General features: G+C 38.3%; 1 protein-coding gene and 1 long non-coding RNA gene across 2 annotated transcripts; one reads left to right on the forward strand and one right to left on the reverse strand.

The window, feature by feature from the left end:
- The first annotated feature begins 252 nt into the window (after window positions 1-252).
- On the forward strand, window positions 253-12,083 carry LOC131941158 (transforming growth factor-beta-induced protein ig-h3). The gene is made up of 7 exons (XM_059300168.1): window positions 253-545; window positions 843-938; window positions 2,124-2,347; window positions 9,316-9,502; window positions 9,973-10,074; window positions 11,171-11,290; window positions 11,846-12,083. Exons 1-7 carry the CDS (start codon window positions 467-469, stop codon window positions 11,986-11,988), a joined length of 951 nt encoding a protein of 316 aa, XP_059156151.1. The 5' UTR covers window positions 253-466; the 3' UTR covers window positions 11,989-12,083.
- Window positions 12,084-13,443: 1,360 nt separating this feature from the next.
- LOC131941136 (uncharacterized) lies at window positions 13,444-15,581 on the reverse strand. Its single transcript, XR_009386614.1, has 4 exons — window positions 15,487-15,581; window positions 15,171-15,234; window positions 14,180-14,231; window positions 13,444-13,730 (listed from the first exon to the last, which is right to left on the reverse strand). It is a non-coding gene; the product is annotated as an uncharacterized LOC131941136 (long non-coding RNA).
- Between the last annotated feature and the right edge of the window lie 256 nt (window positions 15,582-15,837).

The following is a 15,837-nucleotide window of genomic DNA, read 5'->3' on the forward strand; positions in this document are numbered from 1 at the left end:
AAACCGTATTGCAAGGGGCCCTTTTGTTGTGAAGCCAACATTACGGGAGCCTATTTGTCCAAATTTCTAACGCCAGAAGCAGGTTTTTTTGGGGAGCCTAAATAACGAAGCTTATCTGTCGGTAGCCTAAATGACGGGAGCCTATTTGTCGGGATCCTATATGGCTGGGTTCATTTGACGTCGGCACATTAGACGGGTTTCTTTTGTCGGGGTCATTTTCACGGGGCCGTTTTGTTACTGGCCGTTTTGACGCCGCATGTAAAGCAAGCCTATATACATTAATCGGTTCTGAACTAAACCTTATGAGGAGTTCTACTGATTTGAGCCATCTTATCAATATTTTAAAAAGATATCTGATTAGAACAAGTTTATCTGCTCTTTAAAGAAAGCTATTCTGCAGGTCTTCAATTTGAATGCTGTGCGCAATATTATAGAAATCAGTTAGTATATTTTACATTTCACCAACATGTATTTTGCTGCATTCTATTTGTTTGGATTTTTATTCAGCCATATTGATGGTCAAGTTACCACAACTCGCGCTCCACGTAAGTTTTGTGTTTCGTCTAATAAAAAACTAATTTTATAAAAAAAATATTTCCTTTTGGATTAATTTACTTCTTATTTTATTGTACAATTTGTTTTCTTTCAAACAAACAATATTTTATTCAATATTTAAAATTATGCAATCTATAGGTTGGTTATATATATATATATATATATATATATATATATATATATATATATATATATATATATATATATATATATATATATATATATATATATATATATATATATATACATATATATATATATATATATAATTTTTTAATTTTGTGCAGCTCCAGGAGTAGTCGATGCTTTAACAGCCAATGGACATTTCACCGTTTTCTTAGATCTACTTCAGGCGTCTACAATGCTGCCTAGAATTAATGCTTGTAGGTATTTAATAAAAAATTCCAACAAAAAATTCATTAAAAGCCTTTAGGATGCATATTTTAAAAAAAAATAATGGTACTGCATTTGTTTTGTGTGGTCTAAATTTTCTAGAATAATATTTCTTAGAAAAGATTTCTCAGATCAAAGTATCTGAATATTTTAGTAAAACATGTATCACGAACCAAATATGTAAACCAGGTATTAAATGTTCAAAGATAAATTTCTCAAGATATTTAGCCCGTGTATGTCTTGTCATGTAATCAAATGTTAAAACGTTTGATATAACATATAACACTTTGAGCACCTTGTCAATCTACACAATTATTGAGTCGACATTTTGAACTCTTTTAAAAAAAAAACATTGGACATCATGAAACGACAGAAAACAACTGAATACATTTATTTAATTCTCAATATATTTAAAAGCTAGTCTTTGTTATTTATTTGGCTGATTGTTGGTTTTGACTGTACATTCACCGATGCACCAGGGAAGTTTTAAAACCTCAACACAAAAGTATTACAAATCTTTTAAAGTAGCAAACCAGCATGCTTGGTTAAAAGATAATAGGCTGTTCATTCAAAACTTATGACTATTAGATTTTGGAATGTAGACTGTAATTTCTCCTAGGCTATTGACAGGGCTGCTGTAAATAATGTTCGCTGTTATAACTTATGTTAAGGGGACGGGGTGGCCTAGCCAAAGTCTTGAGTTTGAATCCGTGTTCAAAGTCAGTAGATCGTCACTAAGTCCCCCAGTTATGATGGGTACCTAACTCATATAAGGGAAAATAAAGACGGTGTGATTTAGTGCTACCCACACTATCCTTATGCCGAGGCCACTGTTACAGATGAAATCTACTTCATCTGCCTCATGTGTCTTGGGCACGAATTGAATAGATAATGAATTTGAACCTAGTTTTAAATGCTTCAAAACTGATTTCAAGCAATAACAGCTGCTGGCGCTAAAAAACTCAAATAGTGAAGAAAGAAATATTTTTTAATTTAGACGTTATTTTTTTTATCTCTTTTTGTTTTAAAATCATGTGATCGTACAAATAATTGCATCATTTTAAACTATTTTTTTTAAAATTTGTTAAAGCAAGCTTTTTTGTTTCATAGGTTTAAAATAATTTGATTGTACATATTACATCATCATATCAAACTATTTAATGAATCTGTTAAAGCAAACCACTCGACTATCTTTGCTCCGACTGACGCCGCCTTTGCCAGGATGCCGGCCGGCACCGTGGACAGCCTGAAAGCCGACAACAGCAGGCTGGAGTCCGTCATCGGGTATCACGTGGCACTCAACACCAGCTACCACATTCAGCAAGCTGCCCAGCAGGACAGGATCATCAACTCCAGCAGCGGGCTGCCAATTAGGGTCAACAATTACACACTCTTACATGTAAGTGAGGGGAAGTTTAGGGGGGAGGGGTACACTCCAAGTACTATTATGTCTGAAAACATCAAATAAGAATTATATTTCCATATTTCCATGTTATATATATATATATATATATATATATATATATATATATATATATATATATATATATATATGTAACTAGGGGAAGTTACCAGAGACAGAAGAACGCAGTACAGCGCTGTCAACTTTGACACGACTGATGTAATAACGCAGGTGTTGGCTGATAACGATCAGAAAGCCAAGGCGTAGTATCTTGGGAAGCGATACGATAAGAACGCAATACGGTTTGTCAACTTTGATGTGACAGGATGCAGATGGCTTATTAAATCGGACTGTACGACAGAAGCGGCGTAATTAACATTCTGATGCAACGATTAGAATCGATTACGATTACGATTATGATAGAACCGAATACGATTACGAATACGAAGGGGATATATAGGAAGGCGACGGCTGAGCTCGCGGTCGGTGTGGCTCTCTCTCTCGATCAGTCAGTCAGTGTGGCAGTATCAAGTTGGTTATTGAACGGGTTAGCCGTATTGTGTTAAAAAGGACGATAGACATGTGCATTCAGTTATGTGAAGACTAGTGAGGACTGTTGGGGGTCAGTTGATTCAGACTATTATTGTGAAGCATTCCTTTTGATTCATTATATTATTGTGAAGCATTTCTTTGATTCATGTAATAAAAGGATCAATAGCGAACCTGCATCTTCGAGTATCTATACTGTGGTCGATGTTGTGAAGAATGAGTGGTTAGACTCGGTAACATTTGGCGTTGTCGAGCAGAACTCGTTAACATTTGGCACTACAGGCAAATAGTCTCGTTACATTTGGCGCTGCGGACAGGATGAATTCAACGAGACTTGCCGCTTGAGGCACCCATAGTCAACCTTGTTCATAACTGTGTTTCGTGTGTGTGTGAATTCGGACATTCAGGAACAGTGAAAATTGAGGAACGAGGAAAATTTTTCATACACACACGGTAAGAAAGAACTCTTTTTTTTACTCAAGGAATAAAATGTCTACTCTGGACGAGAAGCAGACCCATATTGTGGTCCTGCCCAGAGAGTCCCACATTAACAAATTTTACGGGGACGGTGATCCAGCTTTAACCAACAGGTTCAGTGAAGAGGTCAAAGCGGCCTGGGCCTCGAGACACATGTCACCAGAGGAAAGATTAAGACTGCTGATGGGCAGAATAGGAGAGACGGTTAGGGCAGAGGTCAAATGCCACGATAAAACCATCCAATCAGATCCAGATAAGGTGCTGGATCTAATCATGGAGACCTTTGGGGAGAGACGGTCGGGATCGCAACTGCTATCGGGGTTCGTAGGCTTAAAGCAGAGAATGGCGGAGAGTGTGATGGAGTATTCACACCGTATGAACAGGGCCTTTGATTCGGTAAAGGGCAAAACACCTGACATTGATGTACGCCTACTGAGGGACCATTTCATCGAGGGGCTAGCAACCCCGATCTTAAGGAGAGAGTTGAAAGAGGAGGTCCACAAAGACCCGCAGTTGACCTTCCTTCAGGTCAGGAACTCAGCGATCCGCAGGTCCGAGGATGAGGACTAATCGAACTGTTCGGTGGACAAAGTCTCTGTGCCGGAACATAAACCATCCCCACCCACAGGGACCGGCACAGTGGAAACCATGATGGCTCAACTGTTGGCCCACCTGGATAAGGTTGACCAACGATTGGAGAGGTTAGAAAGCAGGTCAACAGCTGAGAATCAGGAAAAGAACGGGACAAAACAGAGACAGGTTGGACGGCCGCGACCCGCCGGTCCATCGCTCCGGTGGACGGCTGACGGTCGACCAATTTGCTTGTCCTGTTCACAGCCCGGACATATGGCACGGTACTGTCAGGGAAACGGTCGTCCTCTGTAAGGCAGGGCCAGGCTACAGAGGGGCGAGGTTATGGCCCAAGAAACAAAATGATGGGAGTCTGTCCCGAAATGGTGATTACGATTGGGGACATCGCGGTGAAGGCAATTGTGGATACAGGCTCCCAGGTGACGACAATTACGGAAAATTTTTACACCAAATGGATGAAAGGAAAAGACCATAGGTTGAGGTCTGACACATGCATGCGCCTGACGGCAGCTAATGGACTAACCATTCCATACTGTGGTTATTTTCTGGCGGATGTCGTGGTGGCGGGACATAGGTTGAAGCAGGTTGGGGTGTTCGTTACGAAACACAACCTAGAGACAAATGTGTCAAATATACCTTGCCTGTTGGGCATGAATATTCTTGGCCAGTTGCCAGAATTTCTTACAAATATTGTCGGATCGACCACACCAGGTCGGGGATCCAAGTTGGCCAGGTTTGCCAAGACCAGAGGAAGGATATCAGTCCCGGCAAACACGGTCAAGGCAATCACATTACAAATTGGTGATAGAAGCGTGAATGGTGATGTGATGATAGAACCATGTGGCGCCGCACTGAGGGCAGGCGTCGTGTTACTGCGGACATACACATCAGCGGAAAATGGACTAGTTCAAGGATTAGTGGCAAATGTTTTGGATGAGGAAATTTTTATACCGCCTAATACTCTGGTAGGAGTACCACAGAACGTCGAGGTACTAAGGTCGGCACAGTGCATCGAACTGAGCAATACCAGCAGTAATGAAGTAACAATTAGGTCGGTCAATGTGACGGCCGAGGTGAAGAAAGAGGATGGCCGATCATATACATTCCCGGAAACTGAGGACCCAAAACTAAATGAATTGCTGAATAAGTACAGGGATATATTTGCCTCGTACGAGGGTGATTTGGGTTACACGGAAGTAATAAAACACCAGATACCCTTACTACAGGACAGGCCTGTGGCGCAACCTTATCGAAGATTACCACCAAGTCACTACTCGGCGGTGAAAGCACACCTGAACGATCTACTAAAAAAGGGAATTATTACAACCAGCACGAGCCCGTATGCGGCACCGATAGTAGTGGTAAAAAAGAAGTCAGGGGAGATAAGACTGTGTTGTGATTACCGGAAATTGAACAATATCACAAGAAGGGATGCATTCCCCTTGCCTCGTATTGATGAATGTCTTGATGCGTTGGGGGGAGCAAGATTTTTTTCTACCTTGGATTTGGCTAGCGGCTACCACCAAGTGGCCATGCACCCCAACGATCAACATAAGACTGCATTTATTTCTCCACTGGGACTGTACGAGTGGACCCGTATGCCGTTTGGTCTAACTAATGCGCCTGCTACATTCCAGCGAGTAATGCAGAGTGCTATGAGTGACTTTCTATTTCAAATAATGTTGGTGTACTTGGATGATATACTAGTTTACTCAAAAACGTGGGAGGACCATCTAAAAAGATTAGAACAAGTGTTTCTCCGTCTTAGGGAGATAGGAGTAAAGCTGAACCCAGACAAATGCGGCTTCGGTCTGAAATCGGTACGTTTTTTGGGTTATGTGATTTCGTCGGATGGCATCGCCACTGACCCAGATAAAATTGCAGCTGTTAAAGAATGGAAACATCCAACAACCACGGTAGAGGTCAGATCATTCTTGGGCTTTGCTTCCTATTATAGAAAATTTGTACCTGGTTTTGCAAAAATTGCCGCACCGTTGCATGACTTGGTAAACAAAATGACAAAGAAACACAGTAAGGAGAAAAAGAAGGGTAAAACACAACTGATAGGTGAATTATGGACTGATGAATGCCTGAACTCGTTTAAGCTCTTGAAAAAGGCTTTGACAGAGACGCCGATATTAGGATACGCAGACTTTGACAAACCATTTCGGCTAGAAATTGACGCCAGCTCTAAAGGTCTGGGAGCTGTGCTATCACAACAACAAAAGCAAGGTTTCAGGGTTATTGCGTATGCCAGTCGAGCTCTGAAGGAATCAGAGAAGAACATGACAAATTACAGCGCCATGAAACTAGAACTTTTGACATTAAAATGGGCTGTGACTGAAAAATTCAGGGACTATCTATTAGGTGCTAAATGTGTGGTATACACTGACAATAACCCCTTGAGTCACCTAAAGACAGCAAAGTTGGGATCCATCGAACAGCGATGGGCAGCAGAATTGGCACTCTTTGACCTGGAGATAAAGTATCGCCCGGGGCGGTCCAATGGCAATGCGGACGCCTTATCAAGGAATCCTTACGAGAGACCGGGCGATGAGGAAGAAACGCTGACAGGAATATGTGGGGTCAGAGCGTCAACAGATATCCCTCACGGGGTGCAAGTGATGCAAAACGGACAGACCGGGGTGGAGCACATATCCACAGAGCCCGGACATATGGACATTAGTGATTTTAATTGCCTTAATCACAAAGAGATAAGAGATGCCCAGAGAACGGATAGTGGCTTACAGCCGCTGTTGAAACACGTCCAGGAACAAAAATTCCCAGGAAGAAGGGAAAGAGAACAATTTGGTCGAGAAACAAAGAAAATACTGAGTCAGTGGGACCGTCTCAGTATAAAGGATGGTGTTCTCATGCGGAGAATTCATGACCAAATTGATGGGACAATACACCAGGTGGTGGTGCCTGGACAATTACGAGAAGAAGTGCTAAGGTTGGCACATGACAGGGCAGGACACCAGGGTCAGGACAGGACGCACAAAATATTACGACGGAGGTGTTACTGGCCCAATATGGAAATGGAGGTCAAACGCCATTGTGAGGCTTGTGTGAGGTGTCAGCATGCGAAAATGCCAGTTGTCAAAATGAGACAGCCATCAGGACACCTACTAGCGACAAAACCACTAGAGATTGTGGCTATGGATTTTACGTCGTTGGAGCAATCATCGGATGGGACGGAACATGTGTTGGTAATGACTGATGTATTCACCAAATGGACTGTGGCGGTGCCCACACGAGATCAGACTGCCAAAACAGTGGCAAAGGTCTTAATAGAACATTGGTTCATCAAATATGGCATACCAAGACAATTACACTCTGACCAAGGAAGGGCCTTTGAGTCAGAAGTAATTAACCAACTGTGCAGCCACTACGGGATCAACAAATCTAGAACAACCACATTTAATCCGAAAGGAAACGGACAGTGCGAGCGGTTCAACCGCAGCATGCATGATTTGCTGCGTACTCTAGAACCTGAACAGAAAAAACGTTGGCCTGATTTTCTCCCGGAGTTGGTATATCTATACAACTGCACCCCCCATGCCACAACCGGCTTTTCGCCACACATGTTGCTGTTCGGACGGGAGGCTCGACTCCCTCTTGACTTGTTCCTAGGAAAAAAGGAGAGTATGACTGGCTCATACACCGCACTAGAATATGTGAATGAACATATGAGACGAATTAGAGAAATGTACAGGGTAGTACAGGAAAGACTAGAACATGAAGCACGGCGAGGGGAACCGCCGGTACAGACAAAGGACCCGCCACTCAAACTGAACGACAGAGTATTACTGCGTAGCCACCCGTTAGGCAGAAACAAAATCCACGACCTCTGGGGACAGGAGATATGGCAAGTCGTGGAGATGCCTAAAGTAGCAGGTGGCCCCTTTAAGATAAGACCCATCGATCACACCAAACCGGATCGGTGGGCGAATATTGCTCAATTAAAGAAATACTGTCATAGTCAAGAAGAGCAGTTACACACAAGGAAACCCAAGACAATTAGGGAACCGGAAACTATAACGGAAATTCACATACCCATCCCGGAACCATGTCACCATCAACAGAACAACAGCGATACACAAGTGGAGGATAACGGCAACGAAGAGGATCCCGTTCCTCCCAGAAGCAGAGAGACAGTAGACCATCAGATAAGTGGTCCGCGGAGAAGTTTGAGAAACAGAAAGAATACGAAATTTTTTGTCAGCAACCATCAATTCTTTCATGGTCGCGCTGGTATGAGAACAGACTGTTCAAAAAGTCATACAAGTGAACTGGTGAAGGCACCAAACGAAAAAAGGTGGATGTGAATTCTAGAACTGTTTTGTGTCTGAGGAAGATGATGTAGACACATTTGATATGTGAAATAGGGATAACTGTCAATCTTATACGAATGGGACGACATTGACAGTGAGTGGAACAATACATTTTTTTTACGGTGGTGCGATTGACTTTGAAGGACTGCACCTGCCAAGCGTTGTTTGTGGTTCATAACACACAAAAAAAGGCAGGGGTGGATGTAACTAGGGGAAGTTACCAGAGACAGAAGAACGCAGTACAGCGCTGTCAACTTTGACACGACTGATGTAATAACGCAGGTGTTGGCTGATAACGATCAGAAAGCCAAGGCGTAGTATCTTGGGAAGCGATACGATAAGAACGCAATACGGTTTGTCAACTTTGATGTGACAGGATGCAGATGGCTTATTAAATCGGACTGTACGACAGAAGCGGCGTAATTAACATTCTGATGCAACGATTAGAATCGATTACGATTACGATTATGATAGAACCGAATACGATTACGAATACGAAGGGGATATATAGGAAGGCGACGGCTGAGCTCGCGGTCGGTGTGGCTCTCTCTCTCGATCAGTCAGTCAGTGTGGCAGTATCAAGTTGGTTATTGAACGGGTTAGCCGTATTGTGTTAAGAAGGACGATAGACATGTGCATTCAGTTATGTGAAGACTAGTGAGGACTGTTGGGGGTCAGTTGATTCAGACTATTATTGTGAAGCATTCCTTTTGATTCATTATATTATTGTGAAGCATTTCTTTGATTCATGTAATAAAAGGATCAATAGCGAACCTGCATCTTCGAGTATCTATACTGTGGTCGATGTTGTGAAGAATGAGTGGTTAGACTCGGTAACATTTGGCGTTGTCGAGCAGAACTCGTTAACATTTGGCACTACAGGCAAATAGTCTCGTTACATATATATATATATATATATATATATATATATATATATATATATATATATATATATATATATATATATATTCGGTTAATTATAAAAATTGTTTATACTTTGATTGTGTGATGCAGACGGTGACTGCTGAGGGTGTTAATGTGACCATCAAAAACATCCGGGTTTACCACGGGTATATCCATGGGATTGACGGTCTCATGACCCCACCGGTCGGGAACATCCTTGACATTGGCAGAACAAGACAAGACATTTCAACCTTTGAAAGTTTGATCACCAAGGCTAATCTGACTCACCAGTTTACTAGTACGTATCCAGTTATTCTACCAACAGGCAGCTTGTCATTGGAAATGTATTGATTAGCTTTAGCATTAGTATTACGTTTTGAGCATATCTGGCAATGTTGACTAAACTCTACTTACAAACATCTCCTGATTTATCGTAGGTATTTTGAATAACAATATTTTCAGTAAAACTAGTCAACATTTTATATACATGTTGTATTTGCTGTACTAGTGTTTTCCTATAAGCTATCAACTTATCAGATATCACACTGTTGTGATGGGACGCGAAAAATTCGAGTGGTAAATCCTACATAATGTACACCATAAAGAGACTTGGGGTGCTGCCCTAGACTACGAGTATTATACATTTATTTTACTTTATTGCTTAAATACTAAAGACCTGTGTTTTGTAGCTAACCTGTACCCCCCCCCCCCCCTTTACTCAGCTGTTTGAATTAAAAAAACTTGGAACACCTTTTTTACAATCCCCAGCGGATCACTCGACCACCTTTTTTGTACCCAACAACGACGCCTTCGCCAAACTGAGCCCACAGGTCATGGATTACCTGAGCACACATACAGCGGCTCTAGCAGGTAATGTCACCTTGCTCTCAACTCATCACTTCAGTGTGTCATCTACATGGGTTCACCTATCCTTAAGTTTCGTCATTTACATGAGTTCACCTATCCTTAAGTTTCGTCATTTACATGAGTTCACCTATCCTTACGTTTCTTTATCTACGTGGGTTTACCTATCCTAAATTTTCGTCATCTACACGAGGTCACCTATCCTTAAGTTTCGCGTCTTTAAATCAATATCAAGCAACCCCATGTCGAGGTTTTATACATTTCACTATCATAAATGTAACATTATTATTTTAGTAAATATGAAATTAGAAATTGAAGATAATAAGTAAAATAGATTAAAAGTAAAAAATAAATTAATAGAAAAATATGTTACTAAATTATAAAAAGCTCAAACATTCTTTATCAAGACCATCATAGAAACCCAGACTTGAAATCACATTCAATCATAGCTTAGTTGTAACAAGTTCTATTAGATAGCTATTTTTTGATACACCATGTCCTGTTCCAATCAAGTTACTCATAAGACCCACCTATCCCTACAGGGTGATATAAAACAATCATTTAGAATAATTGTGGCATATCCCATCTGTTTACAATTGAGGTGACACAAACTTATATCACTAGTTTATGGCATCATGAGGTTTATTTAACCCTGATAAATATTTTCTCTGGTCTAATGGGAAAAAGCAAGGTGGGCCCTTTGGAAAATATCCCGGTGAACTCCCAGAAAAATATCCCTTTGGGCTCCCAGAAACGTTGATGTAATAGTCCTATTAGATTTTTTTTTAAATTGTTGTACCAAGGTGTAGAATTCAGGCTTTGATTGTAAAAAAAAAATCACAATGAAAATTTCAATCTGGGGTTTTTGGTCGATTTTTTAATAATTTCCCGGGCCTCTTGGGTACGCCAGTCCATCCCCAGACTCCAGACTATTAGTTAGTGGTAACACAAACTCCAATTATCAGTGTTAATTTGATGTTTAACCCAAATTTCCAATTATCCATGATGATCATTTCGTTTCAATATAAGATCTATTGAAAATTGTCTAACCACGCGCTCTCATTAAAATTGTAAAATAATGTGTAACCCCCCCCCCCCCCAGACGTACTGAGGTACCACTTGGTCAAGACCTACACCATGTACAGTGCCGGCATGCTGCACTCCATAACCGTCAACTCAGCTGACCAGCACCACGACACTCTGATGATCCTAGAGGACGCGAGTAAGTTGAGACACTTTTGTTCAAGACATCGTCACGTGATACAACTTGTATCCACTCGATTGGACAGTATAATTAGAGCACTTGAACAAAAATGTGTTCTGGAACTCATTTAAATTCCACCTTTTATTTTTTGAAGGAATGCTTTCACTTCATAACATTAAACTAAAAGTCAGAAGCAACCTAGATAATTAAATATAGGTATGCTGCACATAGGAGTGCGATAAAGGCATCATCCTTGGCCAGACTAATCTACCCAAGATGTAGCCAAATGTATTTATGGTAAATTTTAGTCTAGCGATGGTTGACCTATAGCTTAAAATTAAGTTTGTAAGCAGAACATTTTAGTCCAGCGATGGTCAAATCGTGACAGGACACTTTCATTCACCTATAGCCTAAATATGTGCCAGTAAATTTTTGTCCAAAATCTTGTCGCAAATCTTGTACCGATAAGTAAACCGGTGTCGTCAAATCTTGTTTCAGAAAAGTTGATTCCAGAAATTACATACCCTTTTTCTTTATTCAAACTTATGTTACATTTTCCTTATTTGTGTGTAGGTGGCAACTTTTTCGTCAACAACGCCAAAATCCAGGAGAAGGACATCAGCTCCATCAACGGTGTGGTACACATCATCGACAGCGTCCTCATCCCGTCTAGGGTGACGGTGGCAATAGCTGATGCTGGCATCATCGTTGGTTGAGGAATTAGTCTTTGATTAAAGGTGTATTATTTGCAGTCATCGTTAGTTGATAAATAATTACAGGCAATAAGCTTTGATTAAAGGTGTATTATTGGCAGTCATCGTTGGCTGATAATTAGTACAGGCCCTCGTCTTTGATTAAAGGTGTATTACTGAGGAATGGTAGCAGTCATCGTTGTTTTAAAAATAAATAAAAGCAACTATAAAATAATTTTAGAAAGGTATAAAATAACATCGAAATGCGTAATGATGTTTAGTAATTTTTTTGAAATATTTTATTTTTATTTTGCCAACTACCTTGAATTTAGACAATATCACTTTGGGATAATTTTGTATTACTTAAATGGTTTTCTGAATCTAGCAAATGAACTAAAGAAAAATTAGCCGTTTATTATAATGGATATTTTTGTTTTTACAAAAATATTTTAGATTGTATTTTCTTGTTGTTGTACAATTCATAGAATGTTATTTCCGGAAGCCAAAAATACGTAAGAACAGAGCAGATTTTGGTTAAAAAAACACTTTTAAACATTTGCAAAAATGATAAACATCAAACAATCTCTTTTATATCCAAAAAGCATAACCTCAGAAATAATGACCTAAACTAACAAAAAATAAAACCATCAATTATTTTTTTTAGTCTTTGGGTCACTTACTTTTGTTACTAAAATTAATATTATTTAAATTTATATTACTAAAATTAATATTATTTAAATTTATATTACTAAAATTAATATTATTTAAATTTATATTACTAAAATTAATATTATTTAAATTTATATTACTAAAATTAATAGTATTTAGATTTATATTACTTAAATTAATATTATTTAAAATAACGAATCATTTCTCGACATTGTATCTGTTTAGTCGCCTGCTTAAGAAAGTAGGATGCGGAAAACCAACAGGAGTAAATTATAACACATTAAATATTATACATATCAAATGCAATTTTAATTATATAGGTTACATTAATTCAGACGATGCAAAATAAACACAAATGTAATTTAGTGAAACATTTTTACATATAAAAAATAAATTTAAAGAGATAATTTTAAAAAAGTATTCTGGTGAACTTATATTTGCGTTTCTGATACTTATAGTATTTTAATTAGTGTTCTAAATTAGCATATCATACTCAAAATTCTTTTTTAACCTGAATTTTGTACAATGTCAATGATATGATGGTTTATACGTCATTTCCTTTAACCAAAGGTTCACATTTTAAGTTTATCCAAATTAATAGCTGCTGATTTAGGTCGATATAGGCCTACTTAAATACAATTTAACTTGTAATATACAAATAAAATATATAAAAAAATATGACAAAAAAAAATAAAACATTAAACTATATATACAGGTACGCTAAATATCTTAAACTATCTTTCAAAGTAACAAAAGTCTCAAAATATAATGTTCTACTTCTTTAAAAATAAAAATTAGGATCTCACTAATTCATATAAAAAATGAATTTTTGTTTTTTTAAAATGTTAGTTAACAGAATTAGGTAATATTTCGTATTATAAAATTGATAGGGCTTTTTTAAAAAAAACGTTTCATTTAAACATTTAGAAAAAAATGTGTAATCTACTCAAGATAACAAAACTTAAGTAAAAATATAATGGACAAGATCAATGACGGGCTGTACTATAGCCGGGTTAGCAGGGAGACTAGGACAATCAGCAACCCTAAGGCGTACGTACTAGAAGACAAACTGTAGGCTGCGTTCAATGATGGTGTCTCTGGAAACAATAGAAGAAAAAAAAATTCTATGGACAACAATATGAACACATTGAAAAAAAAAAAACTAAATGTTCCTTTCCAAAACTGATGGTTCATCGGGCATGTTAAGTAGACTTAACCTGTTTATGTGTTCTCGGCATTTGAATGGAAATCCATTACCAGTTTAAAAATTACACTAATTAGCAATGGATCTGATTACATGAATGATTAATAACAAAAAAAAATAATTAAATAAACAATAGACAGAAAATCCTAATATTATACCATATGAAAGTGTTATAGAAATCAGCCGTTTGGAATGAAAATTGTAATGCATGTACACAACCATTACAAAATGAGCACAATAAAATTGTATATATAGCATTTACTGAAGTTGTGCGATAATGATCCATAGTGTCGTTTATTACAGAAGGTAGGCTACAGCCGTATGAATTAAACCTAAACTTACCGCAGTTGGCCAGCTTTAATCTTAACTTTTCACTGCTGACAAATTTCTCAACCTACAGGAAAATATAGAAATATGGTATCAATAGGTATGATATAAATAATGCCTCATATAATACGTTTTAAAACAGAGCAAAACAAGTTTAAGTTTGTATTTGATATGAATCAGAGCTTTACTCTAGGGACATATCCCATTTAAAATATTTCTTCCGCCTTTGATTTTACATAAACTCGGTTGTCAGTTTCTCTGAAGACATTGCTTTATTCAACTAGAACGCTCATTTTACTCATGCCAGATAATTTTTCCCTAATATTAGCACACCACGTCCACCTACGTTTTATTTTAACACGGACGTTCTATTTTGGGTAATACTAAAACAACAAACCTCACTTCCTCCCCCCACGGGTTTCTATAAATATCTATGATAGATGGCTCTAAACGTTCGTCCCCCATACCCCACCCCCCCCCCAACAGGTTTCTATAAATATCTCTAACTTGGAGATCTAAACTTTCATGTCCCCTTACCTCACTTCTGACCCCCCCCCCCACAGGTTTCTATAAATATCTCTTTGGAGATCTAAACGTTCATGTCCCTTACCTTACTTTTGCCCCCCACCCACAGGTTTCTATAAATATCTCTTTGGAGATGTAAACGTTCATGTCCCTTACCTCACTTCGCCCCCCCCACAGGTTTATATATATATATATATATATATATATATATATATATATATATATATATATATATATATATATATATATATATATATATATATATATATATATATATATATATATATATATATATATATATATATATATATATATATATATATATAACAGACGTCACTTCTGCAGCCTTTACCTCACGTTTCTATAAATATCTCTATGAAATGGCTCTATACGTTCATGCCCCTTACCTCACTTCTGCCACCCCCCACAGGTTTCTATAAATATCTATGATAGATGGCTCTAAACGTTCATGTCCCCTTACCTCACTTCTGCCCGACCCACAGGTGTCCAACTTGACCAGACATCCAGCAAACGTGTCGATGTTTCTGTTGGATAAGTCATAAAGATATTACTCAAATCACATGAAAGATATATCAACACATTTACATAAATTGTTACAGTAGCTGCATGTCAACGGGATATATATTATCTTCTATTTAGCTCTGGCATTAATCTAAGCAGGGTGGACTTATAGATCGATCCCTTGAAACGAACTCGAGATATTCTAGTAATCAATCATACGCTCTACCGCTTGACCACAGCGTCACATAAGACTAAAGTTTACTTCTAGAACTTACTGGCAAGACAACGTGTCGTTGCGTGGTTCCACGTCATACTTTATCACGGCATCAAGGTAAGTCTCAAGACACTTCTCAAAGCCTGTCTTACATTCTGTCGCAGTCAGGTTAGAAGACAATCATATAAAAAACAATGAATATTATTGTACCAATCAACATTTAAAAGACAATCACATAAATACAATGGATAGTATTGTACCAATCAACATTAAAAGACAATCACATAAAAACCAATGGATATTATTGTAACAATCAACATTAAAAGTAACGGGTTTGGTTGTAGAGTTTTTTGCTATTGGACACACGCCGCATATTGTTTGTGTTAGAAACGTGTCAACAATCTTAGTTTAA

This window comes from Physella acuta, unplaced genomic scaffold (genome assembly GCF_028476545.2).
Source record: "Physella acuta isolate Inbredline_101_S28 unplaced genomic scaffold, ASM2847654v3 ptg000350l, whole genome shotgun sequence".
Lineage (NCBI taxonomy): Eukaryota > Metazoa > Mollusca > Gastropoda > Physidae > Physella > Physella acuta.

What these genes read in the sequence shown, in the direction of transcription:
- LOC131941158 (XM_059300168.1), top strand. Translation starts at nt 467, where the DNA reads ATGTATTTTGCTGCATTCTATTTGTTTGGATTTTTATTCAGCCATATT. An exon ending in TCTGACTCACCAGTTTACTA is followed by an intron (nt 9,503 to 9,972) that starts GTACGTATCCAG and finishes TACAATCCCCAG; the next exon opens with CGGATCACTCGACCACCTTT. An exon ending in ACATACAGCGGCTCTAGCAG is followed by an intron (nt 10,075 to 11,170) that starts GTAATGTCACCT and finishes CCCCCCCCCCAG; the next exon opens with ACGTACTGAGGTACCACTTG.